The 26,286-nt window shown below is 45.6% G+C and overlaps 2 protein-coding genes across 5 annotated transcripts in view; one reads left to right on the forward strand and one right to left on the reverse strand.

Annotated features, from left to right (window-relative positions):
• Nucleotides 1-2,834: 2,834 nt before the first annotated feature.
• Nucleotides 2,835-16,468, forward strand: ERFL (ETS repressor factor like; the record flags this gene model as incomplete). The annotated part of the gene is made up of 5 exons (XM_083369033.1): nt 2,835-2,898; nt 10,171-10,405; nt 13,701-13,890; nt 14,576-14,699; nt 15,446-16,468. The coding sequence occupies 5 exons, from the start codon at nt 2,835-2,837 to the stop codon at nt 16,066-16,068; spliced, it is 1,236 nt and encodes a 411-aa protein (XP_083225159.1). The 3' UTR covers nt 16,069-16,468.
• A 2,988-nt stretch (nt 16,469-19,456) lies between these two features.
• ARHGEF1 (Rho guanine nucleotide exchange factor 1) overlaps nt 19,457-26,286 on the reverse strand; it is a 59,997-nt gene continuing 53,167 nt past the window's right edge. For all 4 annotated transcript variants that reach the window (XM_083369379.1, XM_083369378.1, XM_083369380.1 and 1 more), the window contains 3 exons: nt 25,530-25,681; nt 24,585-24,678; nt 19,457-23,875 (listed from right to left, as the gene is read on the reverse strand). In XM_083369379.1, the coding sequence (XP_083225505.1) occupies nt 24,601-24,678; nt 25,530-25,681 (230 nt within the window). In that variant the 3' untranslated portion in view covers nt 19,457-23,875; nt 24,585-24,600. The remainder of the gene's footprint in view (nt 23,876-24,584; nt 24,679-25,529; nt 25,682-26,286) is intronic.

Below are 26,286 nucleotides of genomic sequence, written 5' to 3' on the forward strand. Positions count from 1 at the left end.
TTGGTCTGGCGTCCCCGCGAAAGCCTCGTGGAGCTCCGCTTCCGTCCGGCCCGGTCCACGGGTTGGCTTTAAGAGGACCAGGCCGCCGGAGCGGGAACTTTGAAGGACGAAGCTGGCAAGAAATCACAATCTCCTCCTTCCCCCCCCCCCCACCGCCCCGGCTTTTGGGGTCAAAATGATTCTCAGGGTTGGAAGACTGCGCAGAGAGGGACGGGAGAGCTGAAAAATTAATGCCAGGCGAAAACTTGGGGAGAAATCCCTGGAAGAAATTAAGGGAAATCCACCACCACCCCCCCAAAAAAGGGGAGGGGGTTGGAGGTGAAAAAAGGCTTAGGTAGGAGAATGAGGGAACAAGACCGCGAAATAGAATAAAGCTTCCCAGAATGAGGAGACCCCAGAATTGGGAGGCGATACCAAGACCCTCTCGTTTCCTTCCTCTTTTATTTAAGCCCAGGCTGCAAGACCCCCTTCCCTCCCTCCCCCTTCCCCCTCCCCCCCGCGCACAGAGAAGCCTTCCATGTTCAACTTCTTTGGTTTCTACTCTTAAAGTAGAAGTAGAGCTAAAGAAATGGAGCTAAAGAAGGAAGGGTTGCTTTGGGTGGGTGGGTGGGGCGGAAGGCGTGGTGGAGAGCTGCTGGGGTCGCCTCTAAGGTTGTCTTTCCATCTCGGGCCCCAGTCCCGGGTTACATTCACACCGCATAACAGAGTGGGGAAGGGACCTTAGAGGTCTTCTAGTCCAACCCCTCCTTCAAGCAGGAGACCCTCCAGAACAGACAAATGGGTATCTTTTGTTCGCCACGGGGGAAGAGCGGAGGATGTCAGGGTATTTCGTAGCAGAGAGCACTCTGGGGGGGGTGCGGGGGGGCGCGAAGGAGGGGAAGGGTTGCAGGGCTTCTTTCCGTGCCAAATCAGTTGCACCCATCTCCTTTTTTGCCAGCTCGTCGGGACTTGTATGCTGTAAGGCAGCGTTTCCCAACCTTAGGAACTTGAAGATGCGTGGACTTCAACTCCCAGAATTCCCCAGCCAGCATAGCTGGCTGGGGAATTCTGGGAGTTGAAGTCCACGCATCTTCAAGTTCCTAAAGGTTGGGAAACGCTGCTGTAAGGCTCCATTATCCACAGCCAGTTCCACACACACACACACACACCCGGAGGGCCGATTTGGTGGGATTGCAGCTCTGCTTCTCACCCCCCCCCACACACACACACTTTCCATATCTGAGTTTTAAGAGATTGGGGACCGTGATCTTGGTGTGTGTGTGTGTGGGGGGTGTTGTCTCCCGAGTCCTCTTCCGGTATGGTGTTTTTTTCTTCTTTTCCTGGCAATGATGAGCAAAACGGGAGCTGGCCGTTATAAAACAGCACCTCCACGCAGCTTTGCGGCGGTGGGCTTTGCGGAGGCCGGTTCTAATCCCGCCATTTCCAGACCCGTGAATTATAGCGCCGTCTGAGCATCGCTGGGCCGATCTGTCAGTAATGAAGGCGGCTTTAGATTGTCGGGATAACTGATAGCCGGGTGTCGGTGGAAAACATTTATGGCCGGAATGTTTGAAAAGATCGAGATCAATTTTTCACCAGTGATTTAGAGAGCCTTCTACTAACGCTCAGCCCCGTTTGGGCGCAACCAAGTCTGCCTTTAACACGGGTTGGGTTGCTGTTGTTGTTGTGTGTTTTTTCCTTGACACACAGCAGGGATTGGATGGCGACGCTGGAAACCTCTCGTGTGGAAGCAGCTGGAAAAAAATGTGGCTTACACTGAAATACACGCGCTGGAAACTGACTGAACGAAGCGTGCTCGCACGTGGTTTTTTTTTTTAATTATTACACTTACTGACCACGTTTTCGCCCACCCACACTCACACCGAGTTTCCTCATGCAAACACGCGACAGAGAAGAGCTTTGAATTAGAGAGCCAAACGCAGCTAACCCGACAGGACTCGGGGGGGGGAGGAGGAGAAACAAAAAAAAAAACCCGCCACAAAACGACTGAATTTATTTAGGAGCCGCTTGGAGAGTCGATCGGCGCCTTCAAGAGCGCAGGCTGAGATTTGCGCGGAATCCTGATCGTTCTGACAGGCGCGAACGCGGGTTGAAAGGGGCCGCCTTTCTCACGTTCTTAAGCAGAAGGAGGCTGGCGAAGGTTTCAACTGTAAGGGGAGAGTCGCTTCCAAAATGAGCTGCGCTCGGCGGGGTCCCGTCTTGGGGGGGGGGTGTCGTCTTTCACCTGGCTCAGGGAGTGGGGCCGGCAAGCGGCAGCCCCCAACCCTTCTCCCACTCCCTCCAAAAACAGCCGCAAGAAGCAAAAAGCCGCACAGATGCTTTTTGGCTTTTAGGCGTGGGTTTGCCTCCCTCCCCTTCCCCCCCCTCCGCTCCCAAGGCACAGAAGGTCCCGAGTGGGCTCTTCCCAGCCGCCAGACTGCGCGGCAGGACCTTTTGCGTGGAAGCCTCGGGTCCAACTCCTCCGGGCCAGGACTGAAGCTCCAGTTGGGGGCCTCCCTCCCTCCCACTCCCCCCACCCACCCACCCCCGCCAACTCAGCCATCTCTCCCAGACTCTCTTCCCCGCCACTGGGGAAGAAACACAGGAAAAAAACCCCACCCACCCACCCCCCATCCCACGAAATCCGCAGCGCCTTCTCTTCCGCGCCCATCCCAAGCAGGTCGCGGGGGGGGGGCGCATTCACACCGCTTTTTCCTTTCCTTTTTTTCTTCTTGTGTGTAATATCTCGCCGCAGGAGACCCTTCCTCAATGCGCTTTCTCTCTTTCTTTCTCTCTCTCTCCTGCGCCCCCCCCCCCCCGCCCTCCCCTTCCTGCAGATAGAAGCCTTCCTCGCTATGGACTGTAATTGCGTCTCCGATCTGCTCCTCACCTCTCCGGTGCCGGCTCTGTGGACACCAGGTAATCCTAATCTGGACCCTGGGGAGATATGACCGAAGCCCCCCCCACCTCTCCCGTCCCCGACCCTGCACGACTGTGGGTTAATCCGTGAGCCAAGGACGCCGCTGCGGTGGGTAGTGGACGCTTGTGCCAGGCATCACCTGGGTGTTCAAGCTGCTTGGCCTCTGCCTAGCTGCGCCTGGCGTACTGGTGGGTTAGTAAACTGCCTTTCCTGATGGAGGGCTAGGCACCTTCCAACACAGCCTGGCTGTCTTCACACAGCAGCTTGACCTGTTTACTGAATTAACTCCAAATCTGGGCCTGCGCAAGACTTTCAGCCAGGAACCAAAAGGCTTGGGTTCACAAACTGCTAAGCCATGGCTCTTAAAAGCTAACCTGGTTCAAAGTGACCACGGTTAGAATGGCCCAGCGAGGGCAACTCCATTTGGTTAAGATGCGGCCAGAACCCATGTGAGACTGTCAGGGGTAGGCAACCTTGGCTCTTTTTATGACTCGTGGACTTCAACTCCCAGAATTCCCGAGTCAGCCATGCAGAGGTGAAAGGGAAAGGTTTCCAAGCTGGGCCATGCTGGCTCAGGAATTCTGGGAGTTGAAGTGGTTCATGCCATTAAGTGTCAGCTTGCTTGGCTATGAAATTTGGCTTGGCTTGGTTTTCCTCCTATGCTACACCATAAGCCATAAGTTGCAAACTGCAATTTATGCTTTTTGTGTGTGACGCATGTGCAAACCTAGAGTAGATAAGCAGAGCTTTCACCTGGTTTTAGTCATTTTACATGTCAGGCTTTCAGTCCCGAAAAGATAAACTTGCAAGCATTCCTTAGCAAGGGAGAACATCTCCCAGGCAGAAAATTGAGGGTTTTTCCTGATCTGGACATCTTAAGACTTCTCTCTTTCTCCCTGGGTTCACTCAGTTAACCCATGGTTGATTTAATCGTGGTTTACAATACTCAATTAACCCTCTTTTTCTGAGTTTGCATGGCATTGCACACTGGCTGATTATGACAACACGTTCAATGAGCAACAGGAGTTTTAACTGATCTGGTTATACGTGTTGCCTGAATCTCCCACAGGCACAGAAAACTTACCAGATCTGGGGTTTTGATGCACTTGTCTATCTAGTGCAGTGTTAAACTGGTTGAAATATATTGTTATTATGAATAATAATACAACTGAAAGATACACTCGGATATTTTTGAATTGTCATCCTGAAATTGAGAATGCAAAATTGCCTTTTTGAGATTTCAGGTTTGAATATTGAAAAGAACTATTATCTGAATATAAAATCTATTTTATTACTATATATTCCTACAGGCAAACACACACACTTTTGAACACTTGGCATATCTTAATATTTTTAGGGATGAAATATGAAACCAAGCCAACTATCTGTTTTGTCCGAAACACCCAAAGCTGTAATGCCATCCCAGGCCAACTCTTCAAATGCCACTCTTTTTGAACATCAGTATTTGAAAACAGCAAATACAAAATAGATGCATAAAGTCCTGTTGTTTTCAAGGATCAGCTTGTATAACTAAATGCATAACTAAACCTAAATCCCATCCTGCACTTTTTATTTAATAATTTAGTGATTTAAAAGACAGGCCTCACTTTTCTTCACCAAAATTAAAGCCTTTCCAGGAAAAGGTGGCACTTAAACCAATATAATTAATAAGAAAAAGTCAGCAGACACACTTAGAAAAATATTACTTCTTTTTCTAATGCAGCAAAATAAAGCCATCTCTTTCCCCCAAATTATCTAAAACATTATGATTTTAGTAAGCATAGGGGAAAAAAATAAGTTTTCAAGGGGAAAACCTGGTATCGTATCCGGAGCATAATCTCTCCCGCATTGGAGGAAACCCAGCCATGGTGACATTTTAAAAATTGGATTGGAGTGAAGGAGAAGAGAAAAAAAAATTACAAATTTGGCACCCAGATGGCTGTTGAATGGATGCCGGCTGCTAAGAGTTATTTCTTTAAAATATTTCTCTGCCACATTTTGCTTCTCAGGCTTGATGTCAAAGGCACGCATCAAATATCTACTGGCTCTTTAGCATCAAAAAATATTTCAACCGCCTGGGAACATTTAGCAAATGGAAAACTGTGCGGAAGATTCCAGAGCCCTTGCCTATCAATAAATACATAAATAAAATCGGCAAGTCTATCCTGGTGCTGATAAGAGAAGAGACGGCTGCAGAGATCGCAACTGGAGTGACTTGCTAGCAAGTGCCAGGCTGCTCTAGCCGATTGTGCAGTTTGCCTTCTGCCAGTTAGCAATAGACAAACATTTCCCACCCCCTCGTTCCAAACAGCGATTAATTGCACCCTTTCCCTCCAAGCGGTGGCTCCCCTAGGAACCCAGAGAGCTGTGAAGTTGATAGCTCCCAGCTGAAGGCTGGGGGCAATTGCGACAATCAAAGGGAACTGTTTTTAACCTCCGGGCTGCCTTTCCCTCACTTGGCCTCTGAGGAGCGAATCCTGTATGTTTCATTAGCCAGCTGCTTCAATCTTTCTTTTTTCTTTTTTCTTCTCCCCCCCCCCCCCGCCACCCTCGCAAAGACTGGAATAATAGCAGGGTAGTCAAAAGAAGACTCTTCGCAGTCTGGGTTGGAATAGGAAGGGAGACAAGGCTTCATTTGGTTGCCTTGGGCTGAGGATGTCTGCTAAAAGGGGGGGGGTTCGAGAGAATCAAAATGGCAGCCACAGAAGCCCTGCCTGTCAGGATCAGGACCACGTGTTAAGTGGCAGTTCAGAAGATTTGTTGCTCTAGCCTTTATACAAGAATCTAGTCGACTAAGGTTCAATACTAAACTGGCGCCAGATAAGGGGCTGCGGAATTCAGGAGAGGTTGGAGTTGTTTGTGGCAACATAAGGACTCTAGGCTCATGACTTACTTAACTCCATCACCAGTTCTATCTGCTCTTCTCCTACACTGTCCCCCACGTAAAAAGCTTTGATCCCATAATTTTCACCGCCATCTTGACTTTTTTCAAAAAAAAAAACAAAAACCTGACACTCCTTAGCACGGTATTTAACATTCTAGAATTGGAAGTAAAGAACATCTTTCTCTTGTTTATGCATTTCTGGGTTGTTCACGCACCTCCCAGTAATTCTGGGTTGTTTATCATACTATTGTAATAGTTACAACAACCCTGAAGAAATGACTTACAACCAATCCTTGCACTTACAGCTGTCGCATGTCACGTGATTAAGATTTGGGCACCTGACAACCAGAAGAATAGAATAGAATAGAATAGAATAGAATAGAATGGAATGGAATGGAATGGAATGGAATAGAATAGAATAGAATAGAATAGAATAGAATAGAATAGAATAGAATAGAATAGAATAGAATAGAATAGAATAGAATAGAATAGAATAGAATAGAATAGAATAGAAAATGGGAATGGGAATAGAATAAAATAGAATGGAATGGAATGGAATGGAATGGAATAGAATAGAATAGAATAGAATAGAATAGAATAGAATAGAATAGAATAGAATAGAATAGAATAGAATAGAATAGAATAGAATAAACTTTATCATCACTTTTAAATGTACACTAATCAGCATAATGTAAATTAAAATGAAATTTCGCTGCATTCAGCTCTCAAAGGGTCACCATCATACATTTATGATGTTGCAGCATGCCACAGTTTTATGATCGCCATTTGTGACAATCCCAGCTGGCTTCCAACAAGCAAAATCAGTTGGGGGGGGGTGTGGGTGGTTAAAGCTGGATTCACCTAATGACAGCGTGATCCACTTAACAACTGTAGTGCTATACTTAAGAACTGTGAGAAAAAGGAATTTTAAAATCAGTCACTTAATAACCACCTTGCTTAGCGACAGAAATTCTGGTCCCACTTGTCACAAGTTGAAGACTCTCTGCATATTACTGGCTCCCCTTTGCAAATTGTAAGTCTAGACGCATAAGTGCTTGCACCTACATGCTACGTTTCCTTGAAGCATCTGCTCTGCTGTTCCATGGGGCATGCAGGTAGCCCTCAACTTACAGCGGTTCCTTTAGTGATCATTTGAAGATGCAACGGCACTTGAAAAAAGCGAATTATGACTGTTTTTCACACTTATGACCATTGCAGCATTCCCCGTGGTCACATGATCAAAGTTGACTCATATTTATGACGGTTGCAGTGTCCTGGAGTCACGCGATCCCTTTTTGTGACTTTCTGACAAGCAGAATCAATGGGGAAACCCGATTCATTTAACGACGGTGTTACTACACAACTGCAGTGATTCACTTGAAGAGAAAGGTCATAAAAGGGGGCAAAACTCACTTAAGAACAAAGACATTTGGGGCTCTATTGGGGTGGCAAGGTGAGGACTAGCCGTATTGGTTCTGCTTGCTGCTTGAGTTGCAAAAGTGGATTACTTGACATCAAATTTAAATCAAGGCCGGCTTTGGGTTTAACAGACCCAAACAGCTGGTGTGCAAATTAGTTCTTGTTAAAGCCAACGGATCTAGATAGTTATGGTTAATTAAGACAAAACCTAAATGAAATCAAGAGTGATTAACAGGGGAAAGCAGGGTTTCTCAGCCTGAGCAACTTTTAAGATGGGTGAACGTCAATTCCCAGAATTCCCATTCAGACGTTTACAAAGAACGCCCTGCCTGTTGGAGTCAGCCCTTGAATTTTGATCGTGCGACCACGGAATAGATGTTCAGTGCACTTCCAAGAAAACTAAGGGACCTATTGATAAAGATTCCAGTGTTGGGCTATACTAGAGTAGGTGTGATTTGTGTGGAGGCAAAAATCCAAATTTTTGCGGCGTGTTGATGGGAAATGGAAGAAAGAGTATCTCAGAGCTTAATTAAAACCATTTACACATCATACAGCAGCTGTAGAAAAAGTGGATTTCCCCCCTCAGGCATCATTTGGAAAGAAGCCCCAAATAAAACAGCTGATATCATCAAGTTTTTAATGCAAGACTAGAGCTAGAATTGGAGCATTGCTACAGATCTGCTCAAGTAGGTTGGCTTAGGGCAGGGGTAGGCAACCTCGGCTCTTTTATGACTCATGGACTTCAACTCCCAGAATTCCTGAGCCAGCCTGGCTCAGCTTGGAAACCTCTCCCTTTCCCCTCAGCATGGCTGGCTCAGGAATTCTGGGAGTTGAAGTCCACCAGTCATAAAGCGGCCTAGGCCTTGGTCAGGGGTAGACAACCTTGGCCCTTTTATGACTGGTGGACTTCAACTCCCAGAATTCCTGAGCCAACATGGATCAGCTTGGAAACCTCTCCCTTTCCCCTCAGCATGGCTGGCTCATGAGTCATAAAAGAGCCGAGGTTGCCTACCCCTGGCTTAGGGTTAGAAAAAGTGTTCAAGGCAATGAAAATGTGTGGGATCTTAGGTCAGCGGCCCAAGGAAAAGTTACGATATTTGGTGTAGTAGTTAATGGCGCCATGGCTCAGCGGTTAAAGATGCTGAGCTTGTCAGCTGGAGAGCTGACAGCCCAGGTTTGAGATCCGAGTGCCACGTGACAGGCTGAGCTCCTGTTATTCGCTCAGTACCTATCCACCTAGCAGTTTGAAAGCATGCAACCGCAAGTAGATAAATAGGTACCATTTGGGTGGGAAGGTAACAGCAGTCCCTGCATCTCAGTGTATACAGGTAGTCCTCAGCTTACAACAGTTTATTTAGTGACCAGTGAAAGTTACAACGGCACTGAAGAAAGTGACTTATGACCACAAAGAAGATGGGGTCAAGCTATTCTCCAAAGCGCCTGAAGGCAGGACAAGAAGCAACGGATGGAAACTAATCAAGGAGAGAAGCAACCTGGAACTAAGGAGAAATTTCCTGACACTTAGAACAATTAACCCGTGGAAGAGCCTGCCTCTAGAAGCGGTGAATGCTCCAACACTGGACGTTTTTAAGAAGAGACTGGACAGCCATTTGTCTGAAATGGTATAGGGTTTCCTGCCTGAGCAGGGGGTTGGACTAATGACCTCCAAGGTCCCTTCCAACTTTATTATTATTAGTATTATTGAAACTCACTGAACAAAGGTCTCACTTAACCACAGAAACCTTTGGGCTCCATTGCGTCGCACGTCGAGCACTGTGTATTGCTGTTCTACCCGCAGAGCCTCTGATGCCTGAGCTAGGCATAAAAGCCCAAACAAGGGAGGGATTGGGATTTTCCAAATAGCAAGATACCTCTCTGGAGAAAGACTCATCTGACACTTGGCGAGCCATGGCATTTGCGTGATGTATAGGGAGGCCTTGGGGAAGGTGAATGTAATTTACTGCAGGGGTGCCAAAGGTGCAGTGTGTAACTGAAAAATCAAGGCATCGATCAGCAGTTCATTAGGCCTGCTAATGACAGATTCCTAGATAGAGGCACAGATCGGAGGAGGCTGGCTTGACCTAGCCCTAGAAAGAGATGGGGCACCTTCTGCCTTGAAAGTCCGAGCTGGAGCCGTGATTAATTGGGATGGAGGGTGGAAGTGGAGGTGGCTGAATTGGACAGCCCAAGACTGGGTCGGTCGGTTTATTAAAGCCCAGGGCAGAATTAAGATCTGAACGTGGAAATAACCGCAAGGAGGAGAACATCTCAACTTCTGGGGAATGTCTCCAAGGATTTGGGGGGGGGGGCATTTTCAAAGCACGTGGAGAAGAGGTCTTTGAAGGATGTCTGCCACCGGTCACGCGCGATGCCGAGCAATGCAGGAAGTCCTCGACTTACGACCGCAATTGAGCCTAAAATTTCTTTGGTTGAGTTGAGTATGGCTTCGTTTTCTTGCCACACTTGTCAGGTGAATCGTCACCATTGTTAGGTGAATCGTCACCTCCTCCTTGTTCCTCACTCCGCAAACCCCACTCCCTTCTAGCACTGATGATGTTACCTAGCTGGGTAATGAAATGTCTATAAGAAGACAACCAAGCTCAGAGAACTCCAAGGACTTCATAGTCCTCCTCCTCCTCCTCCACTCCACTAACCCCACTCCCTCCTAGCACTGATGACGTTCCCTAGTTGGGTCATGAAACGCCTGCAAGAGAACAACCAAGCTCAGAGAGCACCAAGGACCCCACAGTTCAACCTGAGCTACAAATATTCTCCCCTACCGAAACTTACACTCTATAAGAGCATCGTGCAGGTTAAAGCAAGCAGGAGAACCTAAAAATGTTTTTTTAAAGTCTTTCTATATGGAATAATAGGATTTATTAAAGATAAATGGAGGATAACTAGCTAGTTAGAACTTGTGACCTGCAATCAGCTAATTCTTTTTCTTTCTTTTTTTTTTCACTGACAGGTTTTGCTTTCCCAGACTGGGCCTATAAACCCGAGTCGAGTCCCGGTTCCCGTCAGATCCAGCTCTGGCACTTTATCCTGGAACTGCTGCAGAAGGAAGAGTACCAGAATGTCATCGCCTGGCAAGGAGATTATGGCGAATTTGTCATCAAGGACCCCGACGAAGTGGCCCGCCTCTGGGGTATTCGTAAATGCAAGCCCCATATGAACTACGACAAGTTGAGCCGGGCTTTAAGGTGAGAGACGGGGAAGGCAGAGATTTTGGCTCATTTTAGCATCTGGGGATGAGGGGAAGTGGGTCGAATGTTTCTCAGCCTCGGCAACTTTAAGAGCTACGGACTTCAATTCCCAGAATTCTCCAGGCAGCGTAGAATCCTGGAAGTCGGTCCACAGATCTTAAAGCTGCTACAGTTGGGGAACACCGTTCTTACGTAAGGAAGGATGCTAAAGCTTGAGGTCAGGTCTTCAGAGTTCCCATCTAGACTGCATTGCAAATTTGCACCCAATTCTCATTAACAGTGGGAATCAGGATTGTCCAAGGTTTGAAGTGCACCTATTTGGGTTTCGGGTTTTTTTTGGAAAAACTCATGTGTTGATTAGATTTCCGTGGATGTACGTGATGTAACACTCGAAAATCCAGGTTAGGGATTGTTCATTATGGATAAAAATCAGTCTGTGTGGTGGCTGGAAATTGACACTAACTTCATAACACATCATCACTCTCGTGGGATAAATCCAGTTGAAATCTAGCGGTTTTGAAAAACCTGAAAGTGAGTTTTAGCCAAGTGCAAGATCGCGCGTAAGCGGTTAGGTGTATTTCTTACACTCATTTGCTTCCGGGATTATACAGGTCGTCCTCGACTTACAAGAGTTCATATAGTGACCGTTCAAAGTTACAATGGCACTGGAAAAAGTTTTTTCACACTGACAACCGTTGCAGCATCCCCATGGTCATGTGACCAAAATTCAGACTCTTTGACAATTGACTCATTTTTATGACGGTTGCAGTATCCCGGGATCGTGTTATCCCCTTTTATGGCCTTTTGACAGTCAGATTCACTTAACAACAACTGTGTTACTAACTTAACAACTGCTGTGATTCACTTTAACAACTGTGACAAGAATTGGGACAAAACTCACTTAACAACTATCTCGCTTAGCAACAAAAATCTGGCACTCGATTGTGGTCGTAAGTCAAGGACTACCTGTAATGGGGTTAGGATCTTGTTTGGAGATGAAAATTTTCAATCATACAGAGCTGCTATTCACACAGTATATATTAAGCGTATGACCAGGGAAAGAATAACAGAATGATTTAATTTATCCCAAACTGCACATCATTCCTGAAGAAAGCACTTGTTGAGAATGTCCTGTGTTTCAAGATTTGTCTGAGCAAACTCAAAACTATTTAAACTGCATTCCACATTTTAATGCAGCATGAAAAATATAATTATTACATGGTTTGAGGCTCTCTTTTTTGAGATAAAATACAGCTAAGAAGAGCAATTGGAAAGTAATATGATTTAAGTTTGCCTTGCCTTAAATTTGCTTCTATAAAAAACAAAGTGAGTAAGAAAGGTTGGGATAATAATAATTTATTAACTTGTATGCTGCATCTCAACTATTCTGTGCAGCTTACAATAACCACAGAAAGAAATTAGAAGAATGCAGCTACATTGCTTTGAGCACCCCAAAATGTACTATATTAATGCCAACTTCCAGTGCCTGAATGTTTAACCAATTATTTTTAAAAAAAGTCTTTGAAAAGTGTTTTAACGAATGGACAGTAATTCATTTTCCAGCATAAGGACTCAAAAAAAGTTTAGAGACAGTGACTGCCATCTTCCAAAGAGGAATTTTCTCTGTATGAAGGATGATCGGTTGCATTTTAAAGGGGTTTGCATAAGGCTCGTTCATCATCTAACTCCGAAGAAGCCCTAGAATTATTATTTTTTGCTTCGGAGAACGGTTGGCGTATTTATCAGCACTTTTGATTAATTAAGTGGCCTACCAAAACTCTTATGATTAATTAGTAAAACTTCCGTGATGTAGCAGCAACCCTATTAAATATTACTGTTACCCGTAATATAAGTTTATCATCCTGTCATGTCATGAACAGTACGTTCCTTTTCAGGTTTCGGGGGGAAAAAACCTCGACTTTCTTCCACCTCTTCAAAGTGCATGATAAAACCCACAAGTGCTCCACGGTTACCTTCTCCGTAATTGATCGACAGCAATATTTGTTATCGCCTATTAATTAACTGCATCTCTCTGGCCACTCGAGATTCCTCTTTCCTGAATAATATTTATGAGGAGCTAAACGCTATTGACACTTCCTATTAACTCAGCCTGGGAATTCAGCATGGCTTTGCCCAGTAAATAAATTCTGAAGACGCCCTGGTAACCCCACAGGAGAAAGAGATGTATTGCCAGCACAGACTAAACGAAAGGGAACTTGGAGGCAATACACGTGATGGCTTGCTAGGGGGCGCTTTATTTGAAACTGTGTTGATTTCTCCAACTACACCATTAGGGGGCACTGCAGTGCAAGAAAGAAAGAAAGGGTGATTTAATCTCCTTTCCAAAAGAATGCGAAATAGTTCTATTTACGGTAGTTGGTATTTTCCCCCATGGGGCTAAATCATTGCTGAAAGAAAAAAAAGGATCTAAGGTTCTATGGTTGATTTAGCTATAATCTCTATAGAATTTAAATAGAACATTCTATGTGAGGTTTTTTTTGAAAAAGCAGCTGTTATACCGCTGTTATATATGTGCAAATAAGGATCGAATCATTTTAAGTCAATGCAGTGCTTTGGTGATTGATATTAGAAAAAAAGTTTCTATCTTTTGGATTTTGCCTTTCTTCTGCCCCAAACTCTCAGCCTGAGTCAGGTTTCAATGATTTTTTTTTAGAGGATGAGGGAGAGGGAAGTGAATACGAGTCTCCCATCGCTCCACAAGGTGGAATACTTTGAACCAGCTTTAGAAGTGATTGTCAAGACTTCAGATCAATTGCCTCACATATTTTGAAATCTGCTGTTGGACAATGCAGAATTAAGTTCTTCTTCTTCTTCTTCTTCTTCTTCTTCATCTCTTCTTCTTGTTCCTCCTTTTTCTCTTCTTCTTCTTCCTCCACCTCATCTCTTCTTCTTCTTCCTCCACCTCATCTCTTCTTCTTCTCCTCCTTCATCTCTTCTTCTTCTTCTTGTTCCTCCCTTCCCCCTTCTTTCTTCTTTTCTTTCCTGACAGTGGCTAAGAAAAAGGTTAAACATGTGGGGTGCGATTGTGATTTGAGAACTTCTGCCTTCCTTTTGCACTCCTGATTAAATGCAGGATGGACAATGCAAAATAAATGTAAGCCCACTGACTTTTTCTGGCGTGTTGTTTTAACCACAGAACTGACCTGTTCTGAAGAAGCAGTTCCCATCTGGTGCCTCCTTGATGCATAGCATACTCTGCTATTATTTTTGGAATGAGGAATTTATATCTGTCCGCCGACGGATAGCTCAGCTTGTTCACTCTTTCCTGCAGATATTACTACAACAAGCGGATCCTCCATAAGACCAAGGGGAAACGCTTCACCTACAAGTTTAACTTCAGCAAAGTGGTCTTGGTCAATTACCCTCTCCTGGACATGGCTGCCAACTCCCCGTTTCTTCTCACTCAGAATCCTTTCAACGGGAGCAACCATGGAGCTGACTGCACCCCACTGACCACCGAGGTATGACAAGCCAGGGCGGGAACAGAGCTAGAATGTAACGGTATGTGCGAAAGACCTTGGGAGGTGGGGAGAGAAGCGGCCTAGGGCAGGGCTCTCCAATATTGGCAACCTTAAGACTTGTGGACTTCAACTCCCAGAATTCCTCTTCCATGGCTGGCTGAGGAATTCTGGGAGTTGAAGTCCACAAGTCTCAAAGTTGCCAAGGTTGAAGATCCTGGCCTAGGGAATGGTCAGAGAAAGGAAGGCACAGCCTGTGGCTGCGTAATGGGCAAAGGGAGACACAGAAAGGAACCCGCCTAACTTCTCAGCTTATAAAAGAAACCAGACAGGAGATTTGTCCTATCAGACGTACACAACCAGATTTGCTCATTCTACTTTATTGTTAAGATTACCTTAACTGAATCTAATGACCACGAGATTCACTTAGCAGCTGCAGCGGTCAGTTTAACAACCCTGGCGGAAAAGCCTTGTCAAATCAGGCACACCTCCCTTAACAAGCACTCTGCTCAGCAAGGGAAATTCCCACCCCAGTTGTGATCCTAACTCAAGGATTACCAGTACTAATTTTCAAATGAAGTACCAGCTTGGTGTTGACTAAGGCGACCGGCAAGCTTCTCTGGCTGTTGCCACTCCTTCCCTCTCCGCTTTGCTGAGATCTCTCACCTGTTGGATTTGCTCTCTGCAGGCCTTGCAAAGTCTCTTCTCAAGCCCTCGTTTGGGGGATGCCTCCAGCCGCACCCCACTCTTTGAACGTCAGCCAGAGCCAGAGAAGCTGAGGCTGGATGCAGCCTTCCCATTCTTGGGATCAGGTGAGTGTGTGTCTGGGTGAGTGTAGGCTGGAGAGCAAAGGGGCTAAAGGCTTAAATAAAAGGCATCTTCCTTCCTTCCTTCCTTCCTTCCTTTTATATCCTGCCTGTCTTTATTATTTTTACAAATAACTCAAGGTGGCAAACTTATCCAACGCAATGTCCACCTCCAATTTTCCCCACAACAACCCTCCGAGGTGGGTTGGGCTCAAGAGAGAGTGACTGGCCCAAATTCACCTAGCTGGTGTTCATGCCTAAGGTGGGACTAGAACTCCCAGATTCCTGTTCATCGGCCCAAAGTCACCTAACTGGCTTTCATGCCTAAGACAAGCTAGAACTCCCGGTCTCCTGCCAATTGGTCCAAAGTCACCCAACTAACTTTCATGGCTAAGGCGGGAGTAGAACTCAGGGCCTCTGGTTTTCTAGTCTAGAGCCTTGACCAGGGGTAGGCAACCTTGGCTCTTTTATGACTTGTGGACTTCAACTCCCAGGATTTCTGAGCCAGCCTGGCTCAGCATGGAAACCTCTCCCTTTCCCCTCAACATGGCTGGCTCAGGAATTCTGGGAGTTGAAGTCCACGAGTCATAAAAGAGCCAAGGTTGCCTACCCCTGGCCTTGACCATGAGGCCAAACTGGCTTTCAAAAGATATTGATATTGTATTGGAAATTATGCTATCTCAAACACGTTTATCCAATTCTTGGTCTCAGCATGGAGTGTCCGCTCACCTTTCTTTCCTTTTCCCCAACAGGTATGGCTGGGTACACCAAGCCCCCCAGTTTGCTGACTCCATATGGCCGGAATACCTCCTTTCCAGAATATCCTTGGAGTTTTAACCCTTACCTGTCCAGCACTTTCCCTCTGAACAGCTCCAAGCTACCCACCTCTCTGTATTCCCCTCACTTCTACCCCAACCCTTTGTCTGGCTCCCTGGCCCAGCTTCCCACGCCCATCTCCCTCCTGCCCAACGAAAACCCCGAGAGAACTACAGCCCTGGGGGGTAGCTCTGTGCCCCGACTCTGCCTCCCGCCCCATAGCACAACTCTGCCCCTCCGCGGGGATGTCCACGGACCGAGCACTCGCAATAAGGAACTGCTGGGCACCAGGCCGCCCAGTCCTTCCGGGGGTCGAGGGGCTAAAGAGGACCCGGCCTCCGATTTCGAGTTGGAAATCACAGATTTGAGTGAATGCAGTTCGGAAAACGAAGGTGGCGACTTCAGCCCCGACAGCCTGGAGGCGTTAGAGAGCCAGGTGCCAAATTACAAGCGGCCGGAGGGCGAGCGGACGGCCAGAGCGAGGCCTGGTCAGCTAGATGGGGAGGTGGGAGCGGGTCTGGCCCTTATCAAGCAGCGGAAGCCTCTCGCAAGCAGTTGAAACCGAGCCCCAAGGAGCTTGATAAGACGGTGCTTCTCTCTGGTCCCGATTTGAAATCAAGGTTAAAAGAAAGTAACGAAAAAAGGAAAAAAAACCCACCCCTCTCGGTTTATTTGATGTCTATTTTTATAGGAAAGTTCTATTCAAGAAATATACTGAGTCTAATCCCCGTCCTGACCCCAAATCCCCCTACAATCACCCCTTCTCTCAGTCCTTCAGAGAAGGCTGGGATTCTCTCCTCACAAAACGATCAATGATGCCAAGACAAAAAAAAGGACCCTCTCTTGGAGATGGGGCTGGTTGATGGTCGTGGTGGTTGAAGAGAGAGAGCCAGATGCCACCCGCCTGGCTGACCGATCTGAGTTTCCTGGTCACACCTTTCCCTCCACCACCCCCTCCGTCTCCAATTTATTTCCTCCGAGAGGCTACTGATAATCCGTTCAAAGGCCTGTTGCCACCACCGTCCGCCCCAGGTCTTCTGCACAATCGACCTCCATGCTAAAAACGTTTCGAGGAAATCCCTATCCTAAGGGTGAAATGTGCAATAGCTTTTTTTTTAAAGACCTGTAGAGAGACTTACTTGCTTCTGGGGGCCGAGGGAGAAACCCCCCCCAAGTTTCTCTGCCTTCACCCCCAAAGTAGTTTCAACCAGCTCGGTCCACCGGCTCCAAATCAGGCATTTACCAGAGTTGAATAGAGATCAACATCTATCCAAGGTCCTATCAGGACCTTTTCCCGACTAACCACGTTTATTTAAAAGGCTATGCCTTTTTTTTTTTTGCCCCCATAGATGTAACACGGCTCTCCTCCTATTGAATTCATCAAAATCTCTCCCAGGCAACTTTGTTGGACGTGCAGGAGAATTCGCTTAACTCCGTTTTCCTCCTTTGCAGGTGTCCTTACAGAAATTTAAGAAAGGTAGCAGTTCCCTTGGTCCCAGCGGAGGCTTCAAGGCTGCCCTCTTTTGAAAATGTGTTACCTCCTGTCCTTCAAAGGATCAGTTGCTAGAACACATATTGAGGTTTATAAATCAGGATTCAAATACGGGAAACCCTCAACTTTTTTACGATCACAGTTGGGAATTTCTGAGGCTAAGCAAAGCAGTTAAGTCAGCCACACCCAATTTTACCTCTCTCTCTCTCTCTCCCCCCCCCAAGGTTGTTAAGTGAATCCTTGTGCTTAAGTGACTCATGCAGTCATTAAATGAATCTAGCTTCCTCCAGCTGGAAAGGTTGCAAATGGCCATCGCACGATCCCAGATGCTGCAACCCTCATGAATACATGTGACTGTGGAGATGCTGCGATGGCCCTGTGTGCGAGGACCCATAATCATTAAGTCACTTTTTCCAGTGCCATTGCAACTTCCAACAGTCACTAAAGGAATGGGTGTGTAAGTCGGGGGGGGGTTATCTCTACGGGCCCCCAAATGCCAACTGTTGCTGGGAGTAAGTGTTCTTTACATTTTGCATTTTTTCAGAGCGCAACTGAGTTGTTGCATGGCAAGTGTGGCCTCTTTAGGAAATGTACCTCTTCAGGCAACATCTGCAGATGGTGCCGGACGGCCCTAATGAAGCTATGAGCTTGGTTAATGGCTAGAAAGAGCTGGAATTAGGGGAAGAAGAGGGCCAAGTTGATTGCTTAATTCCGTATCCCCATCCTGAGCTTTTTGAAGTGCAATATCGTCTCGTCTGGTGTGACCTTTCTGTAAACATGCTCACCCCACCCCAACCCCACTTCTCCAAAGCGAGCAAACACACGTTTCACCCCATCGCTGTGCTTGTGACTCCGTGTTTTAAACAAGAGAAAAGAAACTGTACTTGTGTGGTGGATATGAAGAAGTTGTTATAAGTCCCGTTCCTCTTCCACCTTTTTTTGTTTGTTTGTTTTTTTGTAAATATTGCATTAATTTATGGAGTGTAAAAAAAAAAAGAGATGGAAGATTTTACACCAGCTGCTCCCGCTGGCCTCAAAAGCAATAAAATATCTATTCGCTGCATCATCTCTACTCACAGGTGAAAGGCAGAAAAGGCAGGACAGGGGTGTGTGTGTGAGAGAGAGAGAGAGAGAGAGAGAGAGAAAGAATGAGAATGTCTCAAAGGATTTATATTTCCTTCTCTAAAGAGCAAATAAATTGACAACATTGAGCATCAGGAGGTCCCATTCAGTTCAATGGCACCTATTTTCCCACAGGTACAGGCCAGCAAGACTATTTGAAAGACACACACACACACATACAAACAGTTCCAGAATTTCAGCATTGCAATCGTCCTCGGGTTGAACTAATTAGCAGAATAATCGCTGAAAATCTAGCATTATGAGGGTAGCGGGAGGAATCTTAATCTCGCCAACGGGTGGAGCGATTCTAGCTACATCTTGATCTTCTGGAATAGAACCCCAAACTGCTTGAATAGTTTTATTTCATTTTGCCCAAAGAATCCTGGGAAATGTAGTTACAGGAGTTACTGAAAAGTCTATTAAGGACCAGAAGCGGAGACTACTTTTTCCCCCTCCTCCTCCTTCTCCTGCTTTTCTCCTTTCTCCTTTTTCTGCTTCCTCCTCCTCCTCCTCCTCCTCCTCCTCCTCCTCCTCCTCCTCTCCTCCCCTTCTCCATTTCCTCCTCCACTACACTACCAGACATTCACTTCCCAGAAGGATTAAAGGTAAAGGTAAAGGTTCCCCCACACATGCGTGCTAGTCGTTTCCGACTCTAGGGGCCGGTGCTCATCTCCGTTTCAAAGCCGAAGAGCCAGCGCTTGTCCGAGGACGTCTCCGTGGTCATGTGGCCGGCATGACTAGACGCCAAAGGCGCACGGAACGCTGTTACCTTCCCACCGTAGTGGTCCCTATTTTTCTACTTGCATTTTTACGTGCTTTCGAACTGCTAGGTTGGCAGAAGCTGGGACGCGTAACAGGCGCTCACTCTGCTACGCAGCACTCGGGATTCGACCCGCCAAACTGTTGACCTTCTGATCGACAAGCTCAGCGTCCTAACCCACTGAGCCACTGCGTCCCTCCAGAAGGATTAGACTTGGTTTAAATACTCAGAAAGGGCCCTCTTCCTTTCCCCTCATCTCCCTTGCCTCCCTTAGGGCAAGGCAAGGTATTGGTTTAAAATCCATATATTAACGGAGACCCCCTGTCCGTGGACTTTCCCACTCAACCTATTAAGAGGCAGAACAGCTTACAAGGACAACTGTGCTGTTTAGCTTTTCAACATGAATGCCTTTTCAGGCTGCAGAGCACAAGAGGTGAAGACTCGTGGCAATCCTACTATCACAGCACCAAAGAGGTACCAAACATAAAGAAAGAAATATCCAAATACATGAGAAGGACAAAGGAAATGGAAAGATAAGGTTTATTTTTTTATCATTCATATATATATATATATATATATATATATATATATATATATATATATATATATATATATATATATGAATATTATTCATATATATATCTTTTTACACAATTGTCTTTGGTTTACTCTCTGCTCACTTTCATGTCTTTACCCCTTTTGCAACGTATGTTAAGACTTTCAAATCTTTTCTACCTTAGATAGTGGAGTATCTAGCATTTTGCTAGACGGAATTCTGGATGTTGTAGGTCCAGCAGATCTAGCAAGGCTGAGACCAAGGATGGGATGCAAGCAAACAGGAGTCTCAACCCCTATGCTCCTAAGGAAGAACAGGAAATGTTGCAATATCCCGTAATACCTACCCTTCTTTTTCACCCCATCATTAAACAGATGACAAAATTATTGGACTTCACTCTTAAGAGGACCCCTCCCCCCACTTTCTACCACTCCCATGATGCTTACAATCAAAAATTGCCAGCCTATTTTCTGCCTTATGTGTGAACTGAAATCCAAAACTAAACATTCAACTGAGCATAACCTACCATGGTGCCATTATGAAAGCATTCTCAAGACCATTTACCATAAAACTCCAAAAAAGTAGGAATAGGTGAAATTTGTGCCACTTGTCCGGAATGGGGTTTAAAGAACAAAAATTGCACACCCGTTTTAGAGATACATTTCCCAGGTCAGAACATCTCAAACTCAAATATAAAAAGAGATTGGTATAGAATTGAGAGAATGGGTACAAATAAATATTTAAGAATCTTTAAGCTGCCTGGCTCAGCTTGGAAAAAGAGTAGTTGTCTAAATATTTTGGTCCCAAATGGTATTTACAATTTTAAAATTCCTGTTATTTTCAGGTGGACGTGTGATAAGAGCAAAATAAAGCCATGGCAAATTATTCAAGCAGATTAAAATATCCCAGCATCAAGGAAGTTACGAGCTAATGCATGGTGTAGCAAGTAAAATATAGCTAAAACAGCCCATCCCTATAAGGATCTTCATTAATATAATGTATATTTATCACCAAACCACTGGATTATGCACTTCGGTTAAGAATATTGAATTTGGCAAATGGATGATTTCAAATCACTGGTTAGGCTTCGAAATTCCCAAGAATTTGGAACTGGAGACTGTGATCCAGCCACCAAGTAAGCAAAGTTATGTGCCCAAAGTGCCCTGCCAGGAATCCTGAATGTGTGCTAACACCAACATTTTTCTCCACTTTGATCAAACCTGGGAAACGGCTTTTTGTGTCTATTTTGAGGCTTAAAATATAAAGTGATGTTCTGATCACATCATGTTTTCTTCTATGATGCATAGAAACACAGGGCAGGCTACAGCCCGTTTACAGAAATGGAAAAGAAAAAAACGTATTCTCCTTTAATTTCTGCCTGGGGGGAAAAAGTGGGGGGGGGGAGACCAGAAACATAGTTGTCTGTAGGCAAAAGAGAGTTCTAGGGACGATCTTGAGAATATTTTTTAACACTGCAAAAGGCATCAGCCGTGAAAACAAGTCTTTAGGACCAACATCCTCTTCTCCACCCCTTTAACATTATATACTTCATAATACTGGGAGGTTAAAGAAAAAAAAACTCTCATTGAATATATTGGTTTACACGCTTTGTACAACAATAGATTAAAAAAAATAGACACAACTAAACATGATCTCACTCTACATAAAACAGCCTTGGATTCCCCATCGTTCCCTTAACATTGGGATTGGTTTCCCAGCTAAAAAAACAAAAAAACCCAAATAAATTTTCTTAAAATACTAGCACATTATCAAGACAGTATAAAGACACTTGGAAGCAAATGAATAAAGATCTGTCTCTGAAAAAACGCTGGTGGATTGGCCCCCTCATCTCTACCCCATATTCCCTCTGGGGCACACCCCATCCCTTTTCTCCTTCCCACATCCAAACATTTTTTCTCTCCTCTTGGCTGGATTCAGCTTCTTTCCCAGAAACTTCCCAGTTTCCCCCCCCCCAATTAACCCATCATTTTCCATTCTGTCACCAGCAAGGCTTTTTTTCCCCCCCAAGAGAAGAAGGAAGCACTCTGCGATTGCTTAACAACAGGCTAATCCCTCAATCCTGATTGAACTAAAGACCCAATTAATTGGGAGGCAGAAAAAGTGAAACGAAGGGATTGGATGCTGTGTGGATATAGCAAAGCCAAATCCTCCCTGAACTTTAAAAACTTTTCTACTTCCTGGGACCAACTGGGACCAACGACAGCTTGCAGACTTATGCAACCGCTGCAGAGGGATTCAGCAAAGAGGTTGAGAAATTCTTCCAGGATTTCAGTAACTTCTCAACTCTTTAGAAGCTCCAAGAAGTAGCACCATGTGTGTATGCGTGTGTGTGTGTGTGTGTGCGCGCGCAAGCAGGCATCTATACATTACACAAGCACACACGTAGCTGTGGCACCACCTGCTGAACAGAATGCAGAACAGCAGATCATCAAAAGCAGTGAGGTATCCGTGCATTGCATTATGTGAGGGTTCAAAAGAGGCCTGTCTCTGCACCCCCAAAAATGCACTGTTTGTGTGTGGCTCGTGATTAACAACTCGTGGCACTATTGGCAGGCAAGGAAGAGCAGGACAAGGTCGAATGGAATGAGTGCTAAGTGCCGATTTCTGCAACCGGTTCGCGGTCAGATCCGTGATTCAGAATGCACTTAGCATGCATGATATTCGGACTCCGAGAAGAGATGGGTTGTTTTTTTTCCTAGTGAAAAGATAATAGATGATTGAAGGGGGGGGGAGGAACGTAAGGGGTATGTAAACAGGAAAGGTCTAATTGGAATGAAGCTTCAGGAATGGTTGACTTCTCAAAGGAGGAACCTTTTTCTTGCTCAGCACCCCAGAAAAAAGCTTTGAGGTGATGGGATCCCTTGCACAGAGCCAAGGACTCAAGATGACGTTGTATTCAGGGTGCAGTTATCCCCATTTGTACCCAAGGGAAGACTGGCAGCATGAAGCAAAGTAGGCTTCTGGGAAGCATGTTGGTTGTTTACCTTTTTCCCAGTGGGAAGTTCTCAAGACTTCTAAAGGCACTGCCTTCAATTCTAGGACCACGCCAACTTCTCACCCAACCTTAAACGTAGGACCCATTCCTCCTCGCTTGTTCTCTACTTCTCTTTGTATTTGGAATGTAAGTTCTTTAGAACTGTAGCCTAGTTGATAAAACTGCCTTCCCTAACCTTGGAAGCCCTCAACATAAATGGAAAGGACCATTTCCTGAAGTCCCCAGCTAACATGGTTTTTGGTTGGTCATTCAGGAAAGTGTAGACCCAACATTTCTACGAAGTATGGGGACTGGGAAGTTAGCAGTTCAGGACTGCCCTCTTGAGATGTGTCATGGAGAAAGTACCAACCTAGGTTTTCAACTCCCTCATTCTGTTTTGTAAGAATTTCACGCTTCCGGTGGTGATGGGAGAGTTGGGTCTGGGTTGGCAGGCTGGAGGAAAAGCATGATGGGGCAAGGAGAATTGGGGGAAAACATGGGCCTGATTAAATGAGTTCAGAGAGTTATAAGACCAAAACTGGTAGAAAAATAGGAATGTCTGCAGGGTTTACCTATGTGTATCTATGCAAGGATAAAATATTAAACCAAGAAGATAAACAGGAAAGCTTGTAGAAGTGAGCTGGTTTCTCCTTCCTATGGAAGCTTGGCTGCAATTGCATTTTTTTAAAAAAACAAGAACAGTGATACGTGTCTGGAAGATAATACGTTAACGGGTGAGTTACACCCCTGGGAGCTGAGGATAAACTTTTGAGGGAAGGCACAATAGCTACTAGTTCATGTCTTAATTACACACCCTCTTTGAGGTATCTTCGGAGCCTCTTAGTAAACAGACCATTGGATTATGGGCTCTGATCTCAGGCACCTGAGTTCTTGGTCAGCCCGCCACCTATTCTGGCCAACAGAGAAGATCATCAGATCCCAGTTTTGTAATATGTCACCCCTGAGAACCAGCACTGTAAACTATTCCCCTGGCTTACAGGTGAAGCTGACCTAAGAAAGCCTCTTTCTTTCTGACCTAATGTGAGCTTTCCTCTCCACACACCCGAAAAGTTTGCTGGACTTTTCTAAATAAGATGCTTTGACCTCTAAATCAGGGGTGCCCAACCTTGGCAACTTGAAGACGTGTGGACGTCAACTCCATGAATTTCCCAGCCTTCCCAGCATGGCTGGCTGGAGAATTCTGGGAGTTTTAAGCCCACAGGACTTCACAAGTTGTCAAAATTGGATACCCCTGCTCTAAATATTTCCCTTTATACTGTGATCTAGGCAGAAAATTCTATGTACAAAATCCACAGCATCGCTCCCTATACAAATCAAGCAGCAGCTTAAATCCCCGTGAGGTTGCCTCATGCTGGGAGAGAACCGCCTGGCAGGATAAATGCGTTTAGCCCACAGCCTCTTCCTTCGTTTTCGAACAGGCCTGGAAAAAGAAGAACCACCGAGATATGAAAGCCGTTATCGCTTAGAGCGACCAAGAGATCAATCGTTAGCACAGAAAAACAGAAAAGTGGAGGGACATTTCTAAGCAACCCTTCCTCGAAGTTATGAGCGTCACACCACCCCCGCAGTCCCTGGGGGGGTTGGCAACTGACTCACATTTACGACGGCTCCTGTGCTCACTGCAATTTGGGACCTTCCCAGCTGGCTTCTGACCAGAAAAGTCAAGGAGGTGGGGGTGGGGAGAGCTGGATTTGCTTAACAACCCCCCCACGATTCATTTAACCAGGTGCTTTGCTTAACTGCAAAAACAACCCCCTTATGGGCTGCAGTAAAAATGGTCATAAAATCAGGCCTGGTTAAGCAATGACTCGTTTAATGACCACACTGCTTAGTGACCAAAATTCTCATCTCAACTATGGTCGAGGACTCCAAAAAGCAGGGATTTCTCAGACTTTTCAACACAAGGCCCTAGTTTCTCTGGACTAAAACTGGGGCCATATTTTACTTTTTCCCTTGCAAAAGTGTTTGTTTCAAATGTCCGAACAAACAGACGAACATCTGCCAGTTGTGATCAATCAGCCTCATCTATCATCCCTGATAGTTGTGGGTCCATGGGATGGGAGGGAAGCGGGATCAAAGAACCAAATGGCTGGCATCTCAACCCTTGCCTGCTTTGTCCCACTGCCTACCTTGCTGGGCCAAGTCTCATGTGGAACCCGATTGCTGAGATGATGTAAACTTCCCCATCAGCTGCTGAAGCCTCCAATATTCTGTTTCTATATCCTAGTAGAACAGACAGAGTGTGTCACACTAAGGAAAATCTGCAAGGCATATGGCCTCTCATTTGTTAGGTGCAAAAGGATCAAAACCATGCATTGTTGCAGTTCAAAGCTTTAATGCTCAAGCCCATACTCAAGGATCTATTGAACTGAAGTTCAATATTAAATTGATAGATAAATTGATTGGACAGATAAGGCTCGATGGAATTTAAGAGGGGCTGGACTTGGACCATTTGTGACAAGGTAAGGATTCTAGGCTGATGACTCATTTAACTCTGTCCCCAGCTGTGCCTGCTCTTCTCCTACATTATCCATCTCAGTCTGCATGAAGTTTCAGTCTGCGGAAATATTGTCTTGCTTTTCGTTTTCATCAAAAAGCTTCAAAACTCAAAGAGAACCATGGATGAAGATTGCAAGTAGCCCTGGAGGTGCAGTAGATGGAATGTAGTATTGCCCGCTAACTCTGCCCACAGTCTGGAGTTCAGTCCTGATGGACTCAAGGTGGACTCAGCCTTCTATCCTTCCAAGACCGGTAAAATGAGGGCCCAGATTGTTGTGGGCAATATACTAACATTGTAAACCACTTAAGAGAGTGCTGTAAAGCACTGTGGAGTGATATATAAATCTAAGTTCTATTGTTATTACTAAGAAGAAAATCGTCAATCTCTAGGCTTTTCTTAGGTCAAATTCCCACGCCTGCTTCCATCTTCTCCCGTCTCCACCAGGAACTTTCCAAATATTTTAATGTCTGGGAAAGCCAAATTCCTCAAGGGAAATGTTCCACCCTCCATCTGGGCCAGGTGAGGAACTCAGGAAGAAGGATGAGATGGAACTAGAGGAAAAATCCATGCTCACCTTCAGACCCTGAATTGCATCTTCTAGAAGCCTTAAGTGATGCTTCACCCCGTCAGATTGCTGGAGGGACAGAACGATGGGGAAACGGGGACTTTCTTTATCCAGATGCTCAGAGCCCCACTCTGGATCTGGAGGGCCATTCAAAGAATTTGCTGTGGAGATAAAAAAATTTTTTACAGCGTAACGGTTGAGGTAGTCAAAATTGGCCAAGTGTCCCGATTAGGAACTGAAATTTTGGGCTTAATTTAATTTAATTTAATTTAATTATGGGACTTATATGCCGCCCTATCTCCCGAAGGACTCAGGGCGGCTAACAACAATAAAACAACAATAGAACAATAAATACAAATATTTAAAAGAGATTAAATTTACAAAGCCCCACTAAAAACCAATAAAAATTAAAAACAAATTAAAAAACCCCCATCGTCAGTCCAGGTCAGCCAGTTGGAAAAGGTATGTCTTTAGGTCGCGATGAAAGGACCGGAGATCTGGGGCCATCCGAAGTTCTCGGGGGAGCTGATTCCAAAGGGCAGGCGCACTGACAGAGAAGGCCCTCCCCCTGGGGGTCACCAGCCGACATTGTCTGGCCGACGGCACCCTGAGGAGGCCCTCTCTGTGGGAGTGCACAGGGCGATGGGAAGTCGTTCCTGGCAGCAGACGGTCGTGCAAGTAACCCGGGCCTAAGCCATGTAGGGCTTTATAAGTAAGAATCAGCACCTTGAATCTCACCCGGTGCATGAGTGACCGTACGTAAGGC

Source organism: Vipera ursinii (genome assembly GCF_947247035.1).
Source record: "Vipera ursinii genome assembly, chromosome: 9".
In the NCBI taxonomy this organism is placed as follows: domain Eukaryota; kingdom Metazoa; phylum Chordata; class Lepidosauria; order Squamata; family Viperidae; genus Vipera; species Vipera ursinii.